Raw genomic sequence first — 14,845 nt, 5'->3', positions numbered from 1 at the left:
TCCTGCTCTATAGGCCATTCAAGAGAAGCCTTCCCGACAGCACCCACTAACAGTGATTCTAAGTGCCTGGAAACCTGGGGCAAAAAGAGCTCAGCGGAGAGCATGGCCCTGGAATAATTGAATGAGATATTGCCTCCTGGTATGTTATAAGATGCCTTATGGGATATGGCACACATGCTGCTGCCTCATGTTCCAGAAGACATGAGGAAACATTTACAGTAAGTAATTCATGATGCTCACAATGCCTCCCAGAACAACATTAAATCAAAATTGGGCACAGCTGATTCAGTAGCTCAGTTGATGGGCACCTCTATTTCCATTCGAAGACATGCTTAAATACATACATCTAACTTTTCAGCAGACATCCAGGCGAATCTTATGGATCCTATGAAACACACCTTTTTGGTGATAAGGCTGATTATGTATTGAAGCGCTTAAAACCAGCAAAGCTGCGACTCACTTCTTTGATCTCCGACTGCCTCCTCCCTCAAGAGTCTTTTCCCTGTTTCAATGCTTTTGAGGCTTCTTGAGAAGTTCTCTTTCGTCACCGACAGCAATATCAGCCAAATACCCAGTAACAACCTAATCAATTCGTCAGACAATATAGAGGTAGAACCAGAGGAAAGGGCTATAGATCTGCCCTGCAACATTTCTCCTCCTCGTCTTCCGCACCACCAGGAAAGCAGACCTACTTTGCTCTGTCAAACCCACTCTGAGCCTGTGAGGAGGGCACATGTCCTGCTTTCTCCAAGCCTGGAAGGCCATTCCTTCAGGCCAGTCGCCCCTTCCTTCAGGCTCCTACTCTTTTCTCTCTCTGCCTTCTCCCCCCAACACACTTGCAGACCACCTTGCCATACTGAAATGTTATGTGGCAGCACTCCTACGGAAAGGAGCTATGGAGTTAGTGCCAGAGCACGAAAATGGCCAAGGATGTTACGTGAGTTACTTTCTTGTGCCCAAGTAGGATGCATCCTTCCACATCTCTATCCTGCAGTCACATCAGGAGTACTTGCGATTTGTGGTCTCTTCTACACATTACCAATGTGCGGTACTCTCCCCTTGACTTGACATCAGCACCTTGCCTCTTCACAAAGGTGATAGCAGTGGTGGTGGCGGCCAGTCTCAGAAGATTGGGCATCCCAAAATTCCCATATCTGGATGACTGGTTGGTCAAAGCTACTATGCCATCGGTGGTGATGCGCCATCGGCATTCAACAGCATCCCTGTTGTGAGACCTGGGCTTTTCAGTCAACAAGCACAGATGTCAACTGTGGCCCTTGCAATGACTCCAGTTCATTGGGTCGGGACTGTACACCACACTTCTCCGTGCCTTTCCTTCACTGCAAAGGATCAGCTACATTTAGGAGATGGTTCCATCTTTTCAGCAAGGCACATGAATGATATTCCTGAGAGTCCTAAGATATCTGTCTGCTTGCTTCTTGCATTCACTTAGTGACGCATGCACGTTGGTACATAAGGGTCCTGCAGTGGTGCCTCCACAGGCAGTGGTTACAGTATAGGATAGACCTGTCGGACTCCATTGTGATCTCCCCTGGTGCTGCAGCAGAAGTGGTTTGGAGGGGAAATGAGGCGAACTTGAGCTGCGGGATGGCTTTCACTCTTCCTCTGGCCAGGACTACGGTAGTGATGGATGCCTCCAACGTAGGATGGAGAGCTCATCTAAAGAATCTGGAGTTCAGCATCCTCTGGTCTTTGAAAGAACATGTTCTTCACATCAACCTGTTGGAACTGCGGGTGATTTGGCTGGCGCTCAGGGCCTTCCTCCCTTCATCCCGATCTTGACATACAACACAACAGTGATGTGATATATCAACAAGCAAGGGGATGTCTGGTCTCTCCTCCTGTGCCTGGAATCGTTGAAACTGTGGTCTTGGGCACACAAGCGAGCAATCTGACTCTTCACCAATCACCTAGGGGAGTCTCTGAATATCAGAGCTTACAGTCTGAGTCTACTTTATCTTTCCAATCACAAGTGGTGTCTTCTACTGGAGGTAGCACAGGGCATTTTTACCCAGTGGGGCATTTCTCAGGTGGACTTGTTCATCTCCTTGGAAAATGCTCAGTGCTAGCAGTACTGCGCCCTCCAGCATCTGTCATGGGGAGCATTGGGGATTGTGTTTCATTCGAGAGGGTGCTTTCAGCTGCCATATGACCACCCCTACACCAAATAACCTTGGTTCTTCTGGTTCTGAGGAAGATTCGTTAAGACCAGACCCAATTTATTCTCATTGCCCCGCGTTGGCCAAGGAGGGTGTGGTCCGCCGACCTTTGTGAACATTCTTTCTGCCACCTGGTACAGCATGATTCTGTGGACAAATTATAGAAGGTAGTGTAGGCTGTGAATTGTACAGGATAGAAAAGTTACTTGGTGTACTTAATGGGCTATTAAGGTGAGCAAGAACGGACCCTTTATTTTCTAACATAGTGTCTTTTGTTGGCAGATGGTATACAGCATAGGTACTCACAAACATTTGCTATGGGGCCACAAAGTACGGTCTGTGGTGTGACCGAGGGCCTCACGGATGCCAGCAGGGTGGCAGTAGAGGGGATGGGTGGGTCAGTGAGTGTGTTGGGTGGTCTAAAAAAAAGTTAAATAAACGGGCAAGCATTTATTTGCAGGTTAATAAATGCTTCCCTGTTTATTTAACATTTTTTTCTATAAGTTGGTGCTCGGCAACTAAACATCATCTCATGCTGTTGTTCGCCAGGGGGGCCCGCATGTAAAGGTCAGGAGGGCCGCGCTTTGAGTATCACTGGTATACAGCGTGGGTTGCCCTTTGGTGAAGACTGACAGTCAACATATATGTAGAATTTGGGGTACAACAGACCCACGGTATACAGACTTTGAATGCCTTCATGTTCAAATGAACATGTGTACTGGTTGGAAAACCTGTGCTTTAGGCAAGACATCTATGTATGTCTAAGAAAGGCATCTGTGTAGTTGGATGACTGAGCTGGCCTTCAATGTAAGTATAAAGATTATTGCCATTGCTAATTGTCATTAAAATGAGCTTCTACAAACGCCAGACCTTGCTTCATGCTGACCGAGTAAGATGTGTTTCTATGTTTCAGGATTTTAAATACCACCTTCTTCGAGAGTTGGGAGTTAATTGGTCCTTATCCTTCTTGGTGGGTTTTCAATGGTCTCCTATCAGTTTTACAAGTCCTTCATATCATCTGGTCTTACCTCATTATTCGTATTGCGTACAAGGCCCTGGTTAGGGGAAAGGTAAGTTGGTAAATATATTACACACCTTGTCATCCATAGATGGTTAGTTTGTTTACCATAAACTATCACTAGGCTGCTACACTGTCTGCATTTCTGTTGTAAATTGGTATGTTGCCAATCTAAAATGTATTTTAGTAATTCATTTTTTAGAGATGATATCAAATATTAAGCTTTTATGATGTATTTGATCATAAATCAAAGTCTGCAGTATGCTGGTCCATTATTTTATAAAATGCTTATTTAGCTAAAGTTGCCATGTGCCCATATGCATTCCTGGGCAGATTTGGGTTTTTCTTAAAGTGGCTCAGCCTGCATTATCCATTAGTGTGACAGTGTTCACCGTTGTTTTCTTTTTAGTGTCTTTGTCCCATCCAGTGATTCATTCAGCAGTGTGCCTCTTAGCCATATCCATTTGTTTTGCCCAGTGGTATTTATTAGTGTCCCTTCATCTTGCACCATGGCTCATTCAACACTGTACATTTGTCATATCCAGATGCTCATTCAGCAGTGTTACTTTGTACTGTAGTGGTTGATTCACTACAGTTTCTAGGTCCTGTGTAGCAGTTTATTCCACAGCATCCATAAGTTCCTGCATTGTTAATATGACATTTTCATTGACCTACACCATAGTTTGTTCGGGGCTTAATCTGTAGTGTTCCCTTTCGTCTTGCTGTGGTTGGGTCAGCAGTGTCTCATTATACTGTGCGCTAATTCACAATATTTACAAACATTGACTTTCTGATGGATACTTCTACCTGCATATTCCTCACCTTTTGCATTTCCTCAGGCACCGGACTGGATCTGGAAACGTTTGCAGCGGTTGCTCCTGTACGCTTTCTGGTGGTGCTATCGGACTTTGCTGCAACTGCGAATTGCCAAATGAAATGGCTGAGTCTTAAATAGCCACCACCCCTCCGCGCAGGCATCAGTTCCTTTTTTTGCACTTCTTTTAGCTCAGATCTGCAGGTTTGCTCCTGAACCTATTTGGCGCTTTACTGACCTCCCAAATAGTTTATTGTGGAAGGAAGACAGTGTGCCACAGATGTCTCCCCTGACAACTACAGGTTGCAAGTTTTGCTGGCCCTGCATGTCTGTCATGGACCCATACAACATCAGTCTCTGGTGTCTTGGATCCAAGCACAATTCAAAACCATGCAATAAGTGCTCCCTGATGCACCCACAGGCCATCAGCGAGTAGTAGGTGAAGATTTACATTGCTGATCGCCCTCAGAGGAATGGGCTCACTCCGTCTCCTAGTTCTTGACTTCTTCCCACTCTCTCCTGATCCAGGCTGAAGAAGTTCAAGGACAAGTCCTTATGGAACCACAAGAAGTTTTGATGCGAGGCCTTCCACCGTTGTTTTCATTCCAGGTAGTAGTTGCACATTTGGCCCGACTCTTCACAGATCTTCAACTTCCGACCACGTTCTGCAGTTGGAGCAGGTGTTCTCCGAGTTTACCGAACCATATGTGACTTCGCAGAAGGAGGAGGCCTTCTAAGAGTTCTTGATATTGGATCCCCTGGAGCACCTTCCAGCTCTACAGATCCCTGGGTAGCCCTCTGTCAGTCTGCTGCTGTATGGCACTCCCTAGCATCAACTGACCCTTTTGGCCCTGCCCGACCTCATGCTGGCACCAGACCACTCTTCGCTGCCCTTGCCAAATGCCACATTGGTCCCAAAGGTGCTGATGCTGGATCTATCCCTACAGTTGATTTCTGATCTGGAGCCACGTTTGGCTACATATCAATCCGCTTTGCGCTGTGAAATTACCAAGGCAAATGCCAGCGGTGCTTAGGGACCCTCTGGCACTGCCTTTGCCTCTCCTACAAGTATCTTCAGCATATCAAGGACTTATTTGGCTCTGATTCAGATGTACAGGAAATTCATGAAACACAGGGACATGCAGCAGGGGCTTACAACTTACACTTGGACTAAACAGATGAAGGTCTTTACCTAGAACAATAGCATGCAAGTGGTCTCTCCTGAAAATGAAATAGACTTCCCATAGGGCTCCCTACCAAAGAAAATCCTTCCTTTGCTGTCGTTCCAAGCAGGGCAGTTGAGGTTCTAGCTCTACATTTGTTTATTTTAGAAACTAAGACTAGTTTGTTCACTGATAGTTTGCAACCTATCCATTCATCTTGGGAGCCCTTACTTCCTTACAGTAAGCCCTGACAGATGCACGGGTTGAAGTATGGACAAAGCCCCGTTTAGTGCAACCAGAAAGTCACTTCTTAGTGTGGTGCTACAGAGATGCGGCAGGAGACTCATCCTTTTTTGACTGCATCTTTCCCTGGAAAAGTCTGGTCTTGCTCGCCTTCCCTTCAACTGCACTTTAAAGAATCTAAGCTCATCAACACACATCGCAAGAGGAAATTTTCCTCTGTCAGCCAGGGCTTACACGCCTTGAATGTGGCCTTTTTACTAAGCAGATAAACCTATGTCCTCTAGGGTTGGCATGCAAGATTTTGCTTGCTCTGCCTGAGGAGTTTTGGAACACCTTCGTCCAGGTGATCTATGCTTGAACGGATGTAACAAAGTACGTCTTCCATGACTGCCTTGACAACCGAGCCTTCATAATCTGTGCCGTTGGGCACTTGTGTGTTAGTTTGTCATCACAGCTGGAGGTGTACCATAGTTTTCTCTGCGAGACTGCTCTGATTCTGCTCCTTAGAGAATCATTGCATCCAGGGAGGGGGTAGAATGTGTTTACTGGCTCAGCTTGGACAAATTTGTTATGGACCAGTGGGTTCTGCAGGTTCTGTTAAAGCTACATCCTCCCTTTATTGTCAGCCCGTCATTTGATTCCTCCTGTTTTGACCAGACTTTGAGAGAACATGTCTCCATTCTTGCCAGAGGAATTTAGTTATTACTTGCCAAAGGGGTATTGCCCGAGGAGGAGAGAAGCAGCAGGTGGTACTCACACTATTCCCTAGTTACCAAAAAGGATAATGGATCCAAGTGGATTTTGTATCTTCAATTCCTGAATGCTTTCCTTTGGAAGGATACATCCACTTTCAAGCATTTTGCTCTCTACAGTTAACACTTGAAGGCACACTTAGAGACTGGTTTTGTCATTTGTAGGACTCTGGTCTCCTCTTTGCTTTCCCATCATTGCTGCTACTCAAGTGCGCTCTAAAATTCAGGAGAGAACAGAATTTTTCTTATAGCCCCATGCTGAACTCTGAATATGTTACTCCGGGCTTCTGAGCCTGTGTATTTGCCCCCTGCTCCTTCTACCTTTGTGGGAGAATCTGCGAACCTTTAAAAACCTACGCCTGTATGTGTGGAGATTAAACAGAATCATTTGAGTGGCTTTGACCAATCAGTAGAGGTTATGAATGTCCTCTTGGCAGCGTACCGTACGTTCACTAAGCAAAGTTTGTGACGTGGTAAGAGGGTCCATCCATTGCAGTTTTCATCCCTCCCACTTTTTCTACATTTCCCTGGTCAGTACTCCGTGTTGAAGTCACCATTTACGACATATTGTTTGAAAGAGTGTCCGTGTTTCCCCTTGCACCTTTTATTGGGTCTTAGTGGGATTTTAACTTGGTTCTAATCTTCCTGATGTGGCTGACCTTTGAAGCTTATGCACAGCAATTCATTGAGACTTTTGACCATCAGCCTTATTGCGATTTCATCTGTGTCATATCAGTGAGCAAGTGCTCCGTACTTGGGCATCCTTTCTAATGAAAGTAGGCTTACCCGTCAATTGTGGGGCTGTTTTCTTCTCTAAGCCACATCCCTCTGAATAGGAGGAGAGGTTCTTCGATTTGACCCCAAGAGAGCCCTTTGCTTTTACATCGACTGAACCAAGGAGCACCAAGTGGACAACCAACCCTTTTGTGTGAAGGGAAAGGCATCCCTATCCAGGGGAGTTGTTCTCTGAATACAGTTTGCTATCCCTTGGCTAATAAAGAGCCTCCAGAGGGCTTTTGTACTTATTCCATTAAAACTAAGGCAATAATACGGCCTTAGCCAATGGTGTTCCAGAGAAGTCTATGGCCATCTGTCCTTGCCTCCACTAGACATTATTGTCTTGATTCGCAGGGTGGTAGAGAGGACCGTTTTGCCCGCTCAGTCCTGCAGGCTTTTCTGGTGTGAAATCCAGTCCTCAGACCTTCCATCTTTTGCATTGGTCTCTATTCAAAACAAAAAGAATCTATAGTTAGATGTATCCATCAAAGGAACAAGTTACTTGCTTTCTGTAACGCTCTTTCTGGTGGATAGTCTATCTCACTGTACATTTGTCAATGTCCACTCTCCTCCATGTTCTTCTGAGTTGACTTTTTGATAGAATAATGCTCCAAGTTAGATTGTGCCCCCGTCGCAGTTATTGGTCTGCACTGATGATCGGTGTCCAATGGCATCAACTACTTAGGTTAACTGATGTCAATGTGCAGAGGTGGTGCCTATCACGGCACAGCGATGTCACTTCTGAAAGTGAGATGAAGCCACTGAGGTCAGATTGTGCTATTGTCTACACCTGGGTGCAGTTGCGGGGAAAAAATCTGGATCCATCTGGTGCCTGGGGATTTCGAAAGGTGTGGAATGTGCGGTTAGATTGAGTATCCATCAGAAAGCCTCCTCGAACAAAGGATGCAACTTGTTAATCTTCATCTTTGGGATCACTGGAAGACTTTACAAATTTTTTTTTTATTAAAGTGGAATATATCTGTCCTAAAATACATTTAAAGGGACACCTATAGAAGTCAACATTTTCCTGTTTTGTTAAATAGTTCAACTATAGTAAAAAAAAAAAACAATCAGTGAAGCTCTTTAGTTCCTTGCTACAGGAGAGAAAATTTAGGAAATAGGTCCCGAGCTAGGATGTCTAGGAAAGCAAGCTTAGACAGTGGAACCCTACAAAGAGCTAGCACCTGACCTTCTATCCCTAATTATTATGCATATATTGAGAAGTACCCAAGGTTGTGTGTGCACACAGTTAGCGCACCCACTGTCACGGTGCAATCCAATACTGGAATTTAAGAATTTCTAACGAGAAAAGGTGCACCACTAAAAGATAAGCTAACACACATCAAATTATCAGATCCGTGTCCAGAGATGTTTCTTCAAGTTCTTAGTTTATTATAAAAATTAAAAACAATCCAGTTGAAATGAACAGCTGACGCCTTTCAGCCAAACAGATGGACTTTTCGGGGCATCAATGAGGCACTCCTAAAATATAACATCAGAGTGTCCATGGTGGATGAAATCAGCAAGGAAGATGGCGAATCCCGTCCACTATAATTATTAAGAGAGTGAAGTAAGCTTCACGTAAATGAGATTAGCCAGAAGCAGGACACAGATCTGATAATTTGATGTGTGTTTGCTTATCTTTTAGTGGTGCACCTTTGCTCTTGTTAGAAGGAGCTAGGATATCTATTGATACTGTGGTGCCAACAGGGTTGCCAAAATATAAATTGCCAAAATAGTTAACCCAGTCGGAAGCGGCCACATTACTGGCCGGATCCTGTGTGGCTGTGAAGCAGCCCTGTGCCACCAAAGACCAAAATTTGGAAAGATCACCTGCAAAACATGTTTTCAAAAGGGCCTTCCTCCTCTGTTCGTCCCAGTCACTTTAGGCTTGTGAAATAGCCTTTTTGTATTCCTTCTTTAGTAGTGGTATAGGGGTCATGACTTTTGTTTTTCTGGCATTGACTAATGAATGGCTTAATGAAACAACATTCTTTGTTATACCTTGATTGTTGTACTTCTATTCTTCCTACGAATTACATTCGAGATGGTAAAAATAGATAAAATACGTTCAAAGAATGCCCCATGAATCAGGACCACTTGGTCAGGAGCACTTGCTTGAGCCTCCACAATCTATAGGAAGACTAAGTGAAGATCTTTTTGAATGCAGACAAGATTTCTGGACGTGCAGCAATCTGGGGCCATTTTAGATGGCGTTTATGTCCTGTCAAAGCAACCTCCCTTGTATAGGAATGTGAATTGCCATCTGAGGGAATGAGCTCACAAAATGCCTTATAAATTGCAGATACAGGATTATGGTAGCTGTCAGTTCTTTCTAACACCATCATATCAATGACTGTTGGCCATACTCTCAAATCAACTAAATTCTAGTCTATACGACTTGTATAAAAGGGCCCGTTAAAGGTGTAGACACCCTTTGGATCAGGTTTGGTACGGCCATTAAGTGCTCTCAGGCCATGCTCAATTGCAAGTGCCTTGAAATGGACTGCAGAGCGTGTCCATGTGTGAATCGGTTCGATATCTAGAAGAGAGACTGCCCAAGCAGCATCCTCTGTTACATGCACATCATGGTCGTCCAGTGGATCAAATGTAAGATTGAAATCATCTCCTAAAATAAGAAAATATTGTTTGTGATGTTGGTTGAGAAAAAGCTCAAGGGCTTGTAGGGTGCCTGAAGCCGACCGTTTCCTTGCCTAACTTGCATAAATATTAAGCATGTTTACCAACAGGTTACTACCAATAGCCAACTGAATACCCAGTATGTCATGGGAATCAATTTTAAGTTGACAGACTTTACAATGTAATGAGTTTCGTATCCCCTGCAGTCCTTCCCCTTAGACTAGGAATAGCAGGGATAAAAAAAGTTGAGATAACCTTGCCTATGAATAGGATCCACAGACCAGGTTTCTTGTAAGAGGCAAATGTCATATTTGTCCATTAAACCATTCCAATCTGGGAGGTATATTTTGGATATCAGTCCAGCCACATTCCATGATATAATATGCAATTTGATAGGCTCAATGAGTATTTGAACCTGACTGGGAAATATAGACTCTGGCAAAGAAGGCCAAAGGCTACCGGGTGAAACAGTAGACACATCACCAGAGTTAGAAGTGAGCTCAATAATGGGCAAAGAGTAAGAGCTAACAATGTGCAAGGCGTGGGTCAAGGGGTCAGAGAAAGCAACACTCGGAGGCTGACTCACAGGAGACTTGGATTATATAAAATATTTGCCCCCCTTAGTTCAAAGGACTAATTGTATTTGAAATTATTGATTGGGAAAAAGGTAAAGAATGGGAGGGGGGCAGTCTCCCTTCGGTGTAAATCTATATCACTAAGCCTTCGGTCAGAAAGAGAAGCCACCTTAGAAGACCTGAATTATGTTCTCACCTTCCTCATGTGTACTCCTTTTCGAGCCCCTGCATAATTGCCCCCTCCGGCTGCTCACCATCAAAATAGCCTTTTTAGTGGAAATCAATCTGCCAGGAGGGTGAGCGAACTGCAGGTCTATCATCCAAGCCCCCATTCGTGACGATATTTCCAGACAAATTGGTGCTTCTCACTAGATCCTCTTTCCTTCTGAAAGTGTTGGACATTTTTTCAAGTGGGACAATCTGTCACCTTGCCCACTTTCTACGGTCCTCCACATCCCTCTAAGGAAGAGGAGCGACTCCACTGTCTGGATCTAAAAAGAGTGCCATCATTTTACTTTGACAGTACAAAAGATTTCTGGGTGGACAACCAGCTCTTCATGGGGTATGTTGGTGCGAAGAAAAGTTGGGCAGTGCTGAAACAGACAATCTCTCAATGGGTCGTGCTCTGCATCAAGATCTGCTGTGCTTTGGCGAAAAAGCAGTCTCCTGAAGAGCTCATTCCACCAGAGCTAAAGCGACAACCATTACACTTGCACATGGAGTCCCAGTCCTGTACATCAGCCAAGTAGCGATGCAGGCGGCTGCACACGTTCACCAAACACTACTCCCTCGACAGTCAGGTTTGCAGGGACGGTCACTTCCCCTTTGCGGTCCTGCAGAACTTCCTAGTTTAGAATTTGTACACAGCCCCCACCGGGGATGGTATTGCTTGGGTATCTATTCAAAGGTAAGGAATCTGCAACCAGATAGCTCTATCAGATGGGCAAGTTACTTACCTTCGTTAACACCTTATCTGGGAGACATGAGCTAGCCACAGATTCCTTACCGACCCATCTATACTCCCTGCACTGCGGACACGTTTCTAGGGTTAAGGTTGTTCCCTTTCAGTGCCCTAGTTTTTTCAAACACAACAATGTCAGTACTCTACAAGGCTCCACGTTTGTGCCATGAAAGTCATGAAAAGTAATTGACCTCAGCTCGCCGAGGATGCACCTATATAGGTGACACAGATGTCACTTCCAGCGAGGACGACGCTTACGTCGCGCAGAGACGACCGACACCACCTACTGGCATGCAGGGGTATTGCTTGAAGGAAAATCTTCCAGATCCAGTCTGATGCCTGAGAAATTAAAAGGTAAGGAAACTGTGGCTAGTTCATGTCTGTTCCAGATATGGCGTTACCAAAGGTAAGTAACATGTCCTTCATGCCCATTGCAGTTTCTTTATTGGAAGTTTGCCTTTATTTTTTTCCGGGTCCACTATGACACACTGGTTCTTAAAGCCATCCTAAATTCTTACGTAAGATGTTCCACCTTAATACAACAATCAAGCGCTGTCTTTTTTTGTGACCTTATTGGATAGCTGAGAGGGCGCTCCACACACCTGATGTCCAGCATGCTCTCATGTATTATATAGATGACAAAGTCTTTTCACAAGACGCAGCAGCTCCTTGTAGCCTTCTCCCAGCCCTATAAAGGTAATCCCATGTCTAAGGGAAGGATCACCAGGTGGATTGTTAAGTGCATCCAAACCTGTTACATTAAAGCTAAAATAACACCACCTTCTCGCCCCAGGCCACACTCCACCTGCAAACAGGGTGCCCATGCGGCTTTTCTTGTCGCATACCCATAACAGACATTTGCAAACCTTGCTGCATGGTCTACCCCACAGACTTTCACAGCAATTATTGTGTGCAAGGCAGAAAGTTATAGTTGGTCAAACTGTCCTTCAATGCAGAGCATATGTATCTCAGCGACACATACTACGAACAGATTGTTATCCTGCAAGCAGCTGTTCTTTGCATGTAGTGCAGTAGATTTACATGTGCCCACCGTCCTCCCTCAAAGCTGGGGTTTGCTACAGATATTTTCCACATTCAGATTTCTCTCTTTCTACACGCATGATCACTATTGTATCCTACTCACTACTCCATACCTACTCCCACCCTCTGTGAGAAACGCAGTCTACGATGAAGTCTGTGCACATGTGCATTAATGGACAGGGGAGGAGTTACCATGAACTTGTGACTCGAAAGACGACTTCCTAGAAAAATAAGTTGCAAACATCTGATCCCAACACTAGATGGCTGAAGTATGCAGAGCATGTAAATCGACAGCACTACATGAAACGGATACGTGCAGGGTAAGTAAAATAATCCTTCTTTGAAATTTTGTTCATTATTTAAAAACAATAAATAGAAAAGCAAGTCAAGCCTCAAATTAAAACATGAATATATTCGAGCTAGCTGAGTTATCACGTTGTAGTGCAAAATTAATTAAAATGGTGGTATGACATAGGGCAGATAGTTTATGGAACCAGTCGCCACTGTGACCATAACCAAAAAAGCAGCATACACAGGTTGGGGTGCTGACATATAGAGCCTGAAAATCAGGAGAGTGGACATGACCTCAGATGGCGAAACCCATCTACCTCTTAGAAACTAAAGACTTTTATTTTTTGGGTGAATACTTCTCACTGCAGATTCCTCCCCTTAGTAAACACTCTCAGACTGGTTCTGGAAAATCTTGTAGCAGTACTCCTGCTTCATCAGGTTATATGCTGACTCAATACTGCCCCGGAAACTGGGGAGCATAGCCACATATAACCGCCATCCCTGCACTCTGACCTCACTTTTTACTTCTGCGCCTTGCGACACATATCCGGAGCAGAGCTCCCAACTTTGTTGGTGTACTGACGACTCCAAAACTTTTCAACAGTGTCGGGGAATGATCTCGCCACTGATGACTTCAGGATTCAGTCAGTGCCACAACTGCAGAAAGTATTTGTTGGTCAGATGGGATGGTCACTTCATCTGTTCGATTCTGTAGCTTTTTTTGTTAGGAGTTTGCACCTCAAATCGTCTAAATTTTTGACATATGGATATGGTATGTTTTCTATAATTGAAGAATCAGTGGTTAGGAGCATACATTATAAGCACAAGCTACCTACCTTTGGTAACACTCTATCTGGTGGATTCTCTAAATAACCTCTAATTTCTCATGGCCTTCCCAACTCCCCGTTCTCTGTAGTCTCCTGTTTATCATCTAAAAAGGTACCTAGTTATCAATTCTGTATACTTTCTCAGATTCTTTATTCTAAGCTCTGCTTCTCAGGGCACGGAAGAGGATACAGGAAACTGACGTCAGCATGTAGGGGTGGTGCTTCTATGCAGGGTTCATTCCATCATTTCCGATAAACAAGGTTGTCCTGATCCAGATAGACAACATGACAACCATGTACTATCTGCATTAACAGGGAGGGACTCACTCCCTACAATTATTGCGCCTAGCCCAGACCATCTGGCGCTTAGCAGTACAGCACAACATTCTTCTCCTGACAGAACACGTACCGGGGACATGCAGTCAAGTTGCAGACCTCCTCAGCAGGATGCAGCGACAAGTCCACAAATGGAAACTTCACCTCAAAGTCCTCCTACAAGTGAGGGTTTCCAGAAAAAGATCTGTATGCAACCCCAAAAAAATCGCAAAATGCCCAAACTTTGTGTCCAGGTTCCCACAACCAAGGGCAATTCTCTATGAATGAACTGGTCAAGGATATATTTGCCTGTATTTTTCCACCCCTCCCACTACTTACATTTGTGATCAGAAAGCTCAAGCAAACCTCCCTCACCCTAGTACTAATAGCTCCAACCTGGGATCTTCATCCATAGTTCGCCACACTACTGGAACTCTTGCATGTTTCCCACGAGAAACTTCCCCTCAAAATGGACCTTATCACACAAAACCATGGCAAAATGAGACCTTCCAATCCCAAGGAAATAAATCTTACCATATGGCCCCTGAAGTCATAGAATTTGGGTATCTAAACCCACCACAACAATGCATTGATATTCATAAAGAAGCTCGTAGGCCTACAACTAGGAATTGCTACGTTGCCAAATGGAAACGATTTGTCCTCTACTGCCAGCATCAAAAAGTAAACCTTTTGGATGCGCAGGTACAAACAATTATTTGTTGACTCCTGCATCTCCAAGTCTCAGGTCTAGCCTACACTTCAATACACTTAAACGTTGCAGCCATTGCAGCCTATCTGCAAAACAGACAACATGTATCTTTATTCAAGATACCGGTCATTAAGGCGGTCATGGAGGGACTTAAGAGTAATTCCCCCTATACTTACACCAGCTTGAAATCTCAACATTGTACTAACAAGGCACATGGGGCCTCCATTTGTGCTACTACATTCCTGCTGACTCCTATACTTCTTGGAAGCACTAACCTTGGATGAACCATTTTTCCAACTCTACCAAGACAAGGTAGTGCTCAGAACAAACCCAAAGTTTCTTCCCAAACCGGATTCTGTTGCAGAGAGAGTTCTTCATATTCTAGACGTTAAAAGAGCTTTAATGTATTATATTGACAGAACCAAAACATTCAGGAAAATTAAGCAATGATTAATTTCTTTCTCACCTCCCCACACTGGAAATCCAATTTAAAAAAATTGATTTCTATATGGATAGTCAAATGTGTTCAAACTTGTTAT

General features: G+C 44.3%; 1 protein-coding gene across 1 annotated transcript in view; it reads left to right on the top strand.

Moving 5' to 3' along the window:
• CERS5 (ceramide synthase 5) overlaps positions 1 to 14,845 on the top strand; it is a 539,422-nt gene that overhangs the window by 466,715 nt on the left and 57,862 nt on the right. Inside the window, exon 9 of the mRNA XM_085654524.1 lies at positions 3,094 to 3,250. Within this exon, the coding sequence (XP_085510650.1) occupies positions 3,094 to 3,250 (157 nt within the window). The remainder of the gene's footprint in view (positions 1 to 3,093; positions 3,251 to 14,845) is intronic.

The sequence above is a fragment of the Triturus cristatus genome, chromosome 4_1 (genome assembly GCF_964204655.1).
Source record: "Triturus cristatus chromosome 4_1, aTriCri1.1, whole genome shotgun sequence".
Classification (NCBI taxonomy): Eukaryota; Metazoa; Chordata; class Amphibia; order Caudata; family Salamandridae; genus Triturus; species Triturus cristatus.
Note: the sequence above shows the minus strand (reverse complement) of the source record. Positions and strands in the feature narration are given on the sequence as shown.